The sequence below is a fragment of the Trachurus trachurus genome (genome assembly GCF_905171665.1).
Source record: "Trachurus trachurus genome assembly, chromosome: 17".
In the NCBI taxonomy this organism is placed as follows: domain Eukaryota; kingdom Metazoa; phylum Chordata; class Actinopteri; order Carangiformes; family Carangidae; genus Trachurus; species Trachurus trachurus.
The window spans coordinates 24,009,985-24,019,597 of NC_139900.1; the positions used below are offsets into that span (position 1 = coordinate 24,009,985).

General features: G+C 42.7%; 2 protein-coding genes across 2 annotated transcripts; both read left to right on the forward strand.

Moving 5' to 3' along the window:
- The first annotated feature begins 60 nt into the window (after positions 1-60).
- On the forward strand, positions 61-6,673 carry uck2b (uridine-cytidine kinase 2b). Its single transcript, XM_083992275.1, has 7 exons — positions 61-212; positions 2,227-2,386; positions 2,999-3,095; positions 3,279-3,421; positions 4,440-4,537; positions 4,706-4,754; positions 5,145-6,673. Exons 1-7 carry the CDS (start codon positions 108-110, stop codon positions 5,279-5,281), a joined length of 789 nt encoding a protein of 262 aa, XP_083848401.1. The 5' UTR covers positions 61-107; the 3' UTR covers positions 5,282-6,673.
- Positions 6,674-7,112: 439 nt separating this feature from the next.
- czib (CXXC motif containing zinc binding protein) lies at positions 7,113-9,330 on the forward strand. The gene is made up of 8 exons (XM_083991058.1): positions 7,113-7,148; positions 7,233-7,316; positions 7,543-7,599; positions 7,705-7,786; positions 7,889-7,920; positions 8,153-8,230; positions 8,698-8,763; positions 9,024-9,330. The coding sequence occupies exons 1-8, from the start codon at positions 7,143-7,145 to the stop codon at positions 9,099-9,101; spliced, it is 483 nt and encodes a 160-aa protein (XP_083847184.1). The 5' UTR covers positions 7,113-7,142; the 3' UTR covers positions 9,102-9,330.
- The last annotated feature ends 283 nt before the right edge of the window (positions 9,331-9,613 follow it).

The following is a 9,613-nucleotide window of genomic DNA, read 5'->3' on the forward strand; positions in this document are numbered from 1 at the left end:
TGTTTGTGGTTAAAATACGGAGGTTTTGTGGCGTGGCCGTTAGTTTGTGGGCGGAGCTCCGACACAATGATATTCCAGCTCAGCAGCTCGGTCGGCTCACTGCAAGCATGGCCGGGGACAGTGAGACAAACCCAAAGGACCAGAATGAGAAAACCAACGTTATTCGACAACCGTTTCTCATCGGGGTGTCTGGGGGCACCGCCAGCGGGAAGGTCAGCGCCATACTCTGCTAATGTGACCGTTTTCGTGAATTGTCATGTGTAGATTTGTAAGTAAAAACACACCGGGGCCAGCTGCCGGTGAACGGACCGCGTGGCTCTGGCGACGCAGGCAGCGCGGAGGCTTTGATTGACATGTATGATGTATCATATGTGTGTGAGCAGCGGCGCCTCGGCTAATGCTCCTACACGGCTCGTTGTACTGAACTCTGTCGGTTCTGCCACATTTTCTGCTCCATACAGACTGGCAGTCGCTAGCCTGACATGTCGCTGTCTGACCACTGTTTCTTCGAGCCGCCGAGATAAATTCCTTCACATGCTAGCTTAGCATAGCCGGATGCGGGAGACAATAGTCGGCTCTGGGTCGCCTCGACGGAAGCGAGGCTGTGTATGTAAACATTACAAATATCAAATGAGTTTCCTCTCTGGGATAGCTCAATGTAAACATGGTAACACCATGTCTAGTTGCAGTGATTAATAGTCGATGTAGGGGCTAAAACGGATGTTATCCTGAATGACCGGTGGTAACCGGCCACAGTAAATATGGGTAACCTACATTCAATGATAACGGACAGAGGCGCCCGCGGGAAAAAAGAAAAAAGAAAAACATCAGCAGCAGCTCGGAACATTTCCTGGATCAATCGCGCCCACACCCCTTTATTCAGTTGGAAGTGATTATTACAAAGCAAAATAAACGAGTTTTAGTGTAGCGTCAGTCTAGATTATGTAAACACCTCCCGATCACAGTGAGTTTTATCCACGTATTAATAGCTTCCTTGTGTCGCCTTTTACTGTAACATACGCAGCAGCTGCGGGGGCAGTGACTCACTGACGGCGGCAGCGCGCTGGCTCTGATCCATGAGGAAAGACGTGGATGTTTTCTGAAGACCTAACTAGATTTCTTTGTTGTGAATTTGTTTGCGACTTTCGATCGGCGCCTGAATTTGGTCTGAAAATCTTTCTTTTGAGAACCACCAACAATATCGGAGTGTTTTAATGTCGGATAAAGAAGTTGGTAGCTATTTCCCTTGTTGGGAGTTCATCCATCCTTTTTTTCTGGTGAATTGGATGATGTAATTTTAGTCGTCTTTACTGACAAACCCCCCCCCCTCAGCTCAGCATGACAGCGATACAGATTTAGTTTGTTTTGTATCTGCATCAGCCCTCGTGCTGAAGCAGGATCAGAGGAGGGACAGCTTTCCTTGTTAAACTCAAAACACATTTCTTTGTTTAATCATTAATGGATACAGCAGCCTAAGAGGCTTTGCTGTCAAGTTCATGCCCATATCAGTTACTGGTAAATAAATAGATGAACAGATAATGCCCATCACATGGCCAGAGCATCAAATACCCAATTAAAAATCATTGTTATGACTGTCAAACCCCCGAAGCAGCTGTTTTTAGAAGAATAATAGGCAGCTTGATTTGTCAAAATGTTAAGGTAAATATCTTTTTAAATGACACCAAAATGCTAGAATATTTATGGATTCATTTCTTTACCCAGACTAATTAGACTGTCATCTTATTGACGGTCATGCTTGTTGGCACACACTGTAGATTACACCACCAAATCTTGTTGTAGTCTGTTTTTATAAAGTGAGGGCCTCATGGCTCAATGCTGCATTTGTGTGAGTGTGTGGACACATCCACCTTGCTGCCGACTGGGGGCGTCCAAATCCATTGAAGCATAATTTCATGAACACAAAAGCGGCACAGCCGAGGAATGCCCTGTCAGCACTGGGTTTGAGATTCATTTAGTTGGCGAGGTCAGTGCGGACAAATACGGTGGGTCATTGACCTAGTACGGGGCAGGAGATTAATATCCACCCACCTAGATATCCAGGTAAAGTGCGACTCAGGATTTGATATAAAACTGCTGGTTTTGTTTTTGTTTGGACTGAATTGAACCTTGTACATCTCTGAGCCACAATGTGTTTACTCAATACTCCATCACCCACTTTCTCCTATTAAGTGACCTACTTTCTTTTTTCTTTTCCTGTTCCTGCAGTCGTCAGTATGTGAGAAAATAATGGAGCTGCTGGGCCAGAACAAGATCGACCACCACCAGAGGCAGGTGGCGATCCTCAGCCAGGACAGCTTCTACAAGGTGCTGACTCCGGAGCAGAAAGCCAAGGCAGGGAAGGGCCAGTTCAACTTTGATCATCCAGGTATGAGGACATGGGCGAGGAGGTGGCCCAGTTGGGTGCAGGCATCTGAAACGCATACCACAGATTGCGGTGACCTAATTGCATAGCATTCATGCGCTACTTAAGCTAAAGGTTTTGAAATTCTCAACATAACGTAGCTTTGCAAAAGGAGTGACTGTTCTAAACATCTTGGCAAGTTGCATCTGAATTTACAGGTTAGTGGCAACTGAGCTTTAATTTCTAGTATGTGTAACACTAAAGTAGACTCGGTTATTAACGCCACAAATGATCTCTTAGGTGTTTGTTCTCTGCAGCATGTTTTACTGCTGTATGCATAATTTCCCCAAAAGATTCTTGGCAGAGGCTCAAACTCCATTTTTGGAGTCTGTGCCTCTGCCCCCTGTCACTCCTGCATCCTCTCCTGGCTGGTTTCTAAAACCCCACAGTCAGCAGGCCTCTCTTGAAAGCAGCTGCTCTGTGGCTCAGAGAGTGAAGCCAACACGTGCTACTCAGAAGGGATTCCTGGGTTACCAAGGGTCCAACATGGGGGGGGGGGGTCACACGTGTCCATGGCTGCATGGGTTAAGTTATACGACATCCACATTAACATCACAACTTTTCCTCTTTCCTCAGATGCCTTTGACAATGAGCTCATCATGCAAACACTGAGGCAGATCCTGCAGGGGAAGACTGTTCAGATACCAGTTTATGACTTTGTCACTCATTCCAGGTGAGCACCAGTCTTTGTTTTCTGCTCACGATTTGTTTGTCCTTACCCATCATTGTGTTATTTGCAGAATAGTATATGTCACGATAAACAGGTTCCGTGACTGTAATGAGCAATTTGCATGATACCATGTCTTTTATAATCACTGACAGAAAGGAGAAACCTTTATTTGTGTTATCATTCCAGGAAAGAGGAGTTTGTAACGGTGTATCCAGCTGATGTGGTCCTGTTCGAGGGTATCCTCATGTTCTACTCGCAGGAAATCAGAGATCTGTTCCAGATGAAGCTGTTTGTTGACACAGATCCAGACACACGGCTGTCTCGCCGAGGTGTGTAGCCAGAGTTTGCAACAACTGTAGTGCACATCTTAGGGCGCACTCACATTAGGCGATCGTACTGTGCCGAGGCACGTTTTCCCCCATAAAGTCTGGATTATTTGGCTAGTGTGAGTGCACTACTCGAGCACGGTACAATTCCCTGGCCCAGTGCGGTTGGAAGAGGTGTGATTGAGCACGGTACACTTCATTTAATTTCAAAGTTAATTCAACCAGCCATTAGATTTGCAGCTGTTACTTTCGTCCCGACACTTAAACTGAGCTGCTTCTATACTGAAAAACCGACGAGTCAAACTGTACGATGTTAGAAACTAATTAATCTGGCTAACCATCATAACTATGACAGCTGAACCGGTAAACACAGCTTGATCGATCGAAAAAATGACCTCTCGAGTGAATGTATGTATGAATCACTGCCTGTACGACGTATCTTAAAGATTTTTTTGCAGTTCTGTTAGGTCATGCTGCTGTACATGCTGACAAAGTTAGACATGTCAGACTTGTATGGGCCTCTAAGAAAATCGCTTTGTTTTGTCGATTTTAAATTGTGGCGGCTCTGCCACTCGTCGTTTTGCCACTCAATGAGCGTTCCACAGCGACTTCCGAGTACCGCGAGGTCATGTGCATGCATACCCTTTATATCAACTTTATGACGTATGTGTCGGTGGCAACCGTGCTTGAGCACACTTGGGCTCATGGTAATGTGAGTGCGAGACAGGGGAGGGAGGGGGGGGGCATTCATGCTTCAGCGTGGTACGGAACAACTGGCCCTAGTGTGAGTGCACCCTGAGTCAATGTGAACTAATTTGCCAGGTTAATCACAATGATCCAGGTACTGTTGATAAAAGTAGATCTGCATCTGAAAAGTCTATGCAGTGGTATAGATAGGATTTCCGAAGCCACCAAAAATATAGGCATTGAATATGTGTGGCCTTTTTATATACAAGAATTTCTGTCTTTTTATAGCCGTTTATTTATATTTCCAACTCTTTACTGTGCTTCCTCCTTTCAGTTTTAAGAGACATCAGTGAGCGTGGCAGAGAGCTGGAGCAAGTTCTGGCTCAGTATATTACATTTGTGAAGCCGGCCTTCGAGGAGTTCTGTTTACCAGTAAGTGACGCTAACTTGCAGCACATATGGGACTAATAACACCACAAACTCTTAATGTGTACATGTATCAGAAAAGTGTGTGACTGAATTCTGAACGATGTTTTTCTGTAATCAAGAAACGTGTTCTTCTTCATGAGCATTATTTGACCTCTTACTTTATTTCCCCAGACAAAGAAGTATGCAGATGTTATTATTCCAAGAGGAGCAGATAACCTCGGTAAGACCTTCGTGATTGGACGGAGCAAACTTTGCATCAGTGTTGTAATGATAAACAAAGGCTTCTCTCAAGACCTTGTAACCTAGTGGACCTCTATTGCATGCTCATGATACTGGTATAATGGACCCAAATCCCCTGCCCAAGCCGTTGGTTGTCTAATGGCATTGTGGGTAATATAGGCACTGGGTTATTATAGAGAGCTTACATATGTCGCTCTATATCTTTTCTCCATGGCCTTTCCACATTAGTTATTTAGTTTTCTCCCCCTTTTTGTTTGTTTTTTGTTCACTGTAAAGCGACTTTGGGTTTTTGAAAGGTGCTATTTACATCATTATGTCTTTGGTTCTGCAGCAGCAGTTGTGATAACGCACTCTTGTCCTCCTCCCACAGTGGCCATCAACTTGATAGTACAGCACATCCAAGACATTCTGAACGGTGGTCTTAACAAGCATCACAACGGCTGCATGAACGGGCACAGCACTCACCGTCAGAGGCGGACCTCAGAGTCGAGCAGCCGGCCTCACTGACCTCATCACCCCTCTCTTCACAGGCCAGAGAAGGGTGTGGTGGTTGCGCTGTAAATAATGCCTGTTGGAATCACTGTATTTAAGAGAGGGAAAAAAGAGATGCAAAAAGAATTGAAATGCCTTTTATTATTACTACTATTATTATTATTATTATTATTATTATTATCACAACTACTCTTGTTATTAGGTACTTTCATTGTTGAACTTGAAATCCAGATTTTTGTCAGGAGAGTAGAAGAGAAGTTGTTGTTCTTGTGACGAGACCATGGGTTAAAATGGACCCCATGTTATTTCCTCCCACATTGCTTTTTTTTTTTTTTTATGTTTTCCTCGCTGCTCCATGTAAATTCACACTGACGACAAATAAAAGAGGAGGGCACCTTTTTTTTTTTTCTTTTTTTTTTAAACGTCAGATAAAACTTGAATACCTAATCGGAGTCTGATAAATGTTTGGGGTGGTTTCCAAACTAGAAGGATGTGGATTAGAAGATGAGTTAAACAAACCAGGATTGCACTGTATTTGTGCTGACAATCTTGGAAATGTTTTCTACCCTGTTTTTCTGTTAAGATGTCTCATTGTATTGTTTAGTGTAATGTGTTACACTACAATTCTGTTTACTACAGTTCAGTATCCACCACATCAGTTGTTAATGTCTGCAGCAGCAGAAATGCACCACCGCAAACCACCACCACAGGTCACTGCTTGCAGAATAACGTGACTACCAGACAAGTGAAGCCAAAGGTGTAAGGTTCAATTGTCTCTAATGTATTAACTGAGTCCAGTGTTGTTGGTATTGTTACATATTTTGGCATGTTTGCCCTCCAATGAATTGTCCATCCATGCATATTGGTGGTCCTTGTCCAAACCTATTAACACATCTGCTGGGTTTTTGAATGAAACAGTTTTTGATACATGAAAAGGTATTCAAATGTGGGTATAATTTTCCTGATTTAAGGTTTTGCCAGCTCTCAGATGACAGAATCAGCCCTGTTGAAATAAAATCAAAGCTATGACGTGTCCTCTCAGGTTGATTATACCGGTTTTTTGCTCTGAAACGCCAGGAAAATGTGTGATTAGGGTTTCAATGCCACAGCAATATCAGTTAATCCAGGTGTGTGGCCATTAACCACCATTACCCACCGCAATGCCTCTGTGAAGTTGCCTCAGGTTAGCATGTACAGCAAGGATCCGCACTAAAAACAGTTTCCATTCTAACAAGGTTACAATAAAAGCTGTTGAATCAATTTTGTATCTGTATTTGTTGTGTATAGTGCAATTGAGTGAATGATTTGTACCATGAGATTTGTACGTATGGCTGTTGAATTGGCTTTTTTTTGATGATTTATATTAAGTCAGTTGCAAAAATGATCAATAAACTGATACAACCTATAGTATCTGTCACAAGCGTTTGATTATTCACGAGTAGTCTGTCTGCGAATGGCGTACATAAGAGGGTTAGCATGGATGTGAGTGCTGGACTACAACAAAGACACTGACGTGGCTGCGTCTCACTATTTATATGCAGTTTGTTTTTAGTAGGTCAGTCTCCTCCCAGTGTGTCCACTAGGTGGCACAACTGACCCCCGTAGCTCTGCTGATGCATATGAGGCATTTGTGTACCTGTGGTTAACTTGAATATTGACAATCAATATTGGGGGGGGGAATAAAACTCCAAGATAGTCTTTCAAATAACATAGAAAAACACCAACACTTTACATGCACACTCACTTCTTCGCCTTATAGCTAACACAATCCCAAAAAAAGCAGAGCGCTCCCTCCAGGACTCCCAGAAGCAGAATATACGAGGAGTACGTGAACGCAGCAGCCTGAGTTGTCAGTGGGAAGGCTAAAGGCTTCAAGATGGTGGTATGTATCGCTGCTACATGTGCAGACTGTTGTTCAGTGTAGCTAGTGCTTTGAGTCAATGTCAACTTGTCTTTATACTGACAGAAATATGGACTGCAGTTTAAAGCCACTCTGGAAAACGTCACCAACGTGAGACCGCTGGGAGACGACTTCCGCTGGTTTTTGAAGGTGGGATGGTTTTTTTTTTTTAGCTAGCATGCTAATTCACTGCCCCACACACCTGCTCATTTAGTCTATTTCTCAGTAATGTTGATACTTTAATCATGACTTTACTGCCTCTTCAACGAGACATGAAAAGTATGTTTCTGTTTTAGATGTGTTGCAGGCAGCATCTCTTTTGTTTTTCTGTCTCACTCATGTTAGCATGTTTTGTTATCTTTTCCCCTTAATTTAGTTGAAATGTGGGAACTGTGGCGAGATCCCAGATAAATGGCAATACGTGACCTTAGCGGTAAGAACAATGACAAACAATATTTGTGTCTGCACAGCCTCTGTATAAATCACACCCTTGCAGTATCCAACCAGTGTTTTCTCTTTTCCCTACATATGACCACAGGAGAGTGTGCCACTGAAAGGAGGGAGGGGCAGTGCCAGCATGGTTCAAAAGTGTAAACTTTGTGCCAGAGAAAATTCCATTGGTATGAGCTGACATGCCATTAAACTTACATTATTCACATTAAGTATATCCACACCATCCTTTTAACCCTGGTGGAGTGTAATGGTCAGGTGTTTCCTTACAGATATCCTGGGAGACACAATCAAGGCCTATAATGTAAGCAAACATCCTGTTCCTGTCAAGCACATACACGTTACAACCCACTTGTTTCATTCAGCCTGACGTGACAATATACATGACTCAGCTGCTCCAAACAAACTGTGTATTGTAGTAGCCAGTTGAAAGCATGGCAGGTGATGCTGGGTGTGAATATGTAAACACGAAAAATGTATTTTTACTGACAATGTAATGTCTGTCTCTCTAATGTTGTTTGTTTGCTGGGTTGAAGGCTGATGACAGCGAAACCTTCAAAACAATGGTGCAGTTTGAATGTCGAGGTTTGGAGCCTGTTGACTTCGAACCACAAGTGAGAATCTGTGTGTGTGTGTGTGTCATTAAATGCACAATGTGTACGTTTTTTTTAACCTCCCTTTTCCATAGTTGACATTTTGGCCTACTGAACATGGATAAAACTAATAACATTTAAGTGTTTCAGTCCCATATTAGCCTGCTTAAATCCAAATACTTCATGAGGTTGAAAAACATTGACTTGAAGTCAAGCAAACCTTTCGCAAAAAAAAAAAAAAATCAATGACTAATGTCACAAAGTTACACAAAAACTAAAGTAAATGTAGGTAACAAATGCTACAGACGTGCATTGAAATCAGTTGACCTGCAGTTGAACCCATCTCATACAAACCAGATGTCAGACTTGTATACATATGGTGGACAGATTAAGGCTTTAACTGTCCTGCTAGGGAGTATTTTCCTGGCTCCAGCTACATGTGGATAGTGTGATGATGCCATGTGCCTCTTCCTAATTTCTTCCAATAGGCTGGATTTGCTGCAGAAGGAGCAGAGTCAGGGACACCGTTTCCTGAAATCAACCTACTAGAAAAAGTAAGTACAGTGGAAACAACTTGTCCTTCAGAGTGAAACATTTTAGTTTTTGTTCTTTGCGTGAGTGTACATTTTTAGGGAATGTTTGACTTGAAACAGGATTGCAACCTTTTTGCATACTGTATTGTTTGGATATTGTTACCCAGTGATGTTATTTTGTGAAAGGTCATTTCTCTCATCTGTGCTTTTGCTTCAGTCAGTGATCTCCTATGTGCTCTGAAAGGAACTTCAGTAACAAATCCATGGTTTGAACATTTCAGGACTGGACGGACTACGATGAGAAAGTCAGCGAGTCAGTGGGGATATATGAGGTCACACACCAGATCATCAAGTGCTGAAGTCATTGTGTGATGAGCCCTGCAGGGGGCTGGGGGTGAATGAACACTATGGCCAAATATATGCAGGCCTGTTTCCTGGCAACAAGGATGCTCCTGATGCTGAGGTGGCGTGGTTTTGTTGATGACGAACATGAAAAGATGTGGATTAAAAGCTCAGGTTGTCCATACACATGGAGTGATCATCATGTGCAACAGAGAAGGTTTTTATTTTCACTGTGTCAATAAAATTGGAGGGTGAAAATTTTGAGTTGTCTTTTTCTCTCAGTCCATCAATGGCAATTGGAAGATGTATGAAGTAACCACCTTGGCACTTGAACACATTTAGGGGGCTCTCAGCGCACTTGTGGGGAATAGCAAGTTGTTTTCCAGTTGTGAAAAATGGCAGACAGTGTTTATTTATATGAAATATACTCTGCTTTGACTTCAAAAACGATTTATGATGTATTAGGTCCACAAGTTTATATTTATTGTATATCCAGTAATTACCATGAAACAATACAACATCACACCTT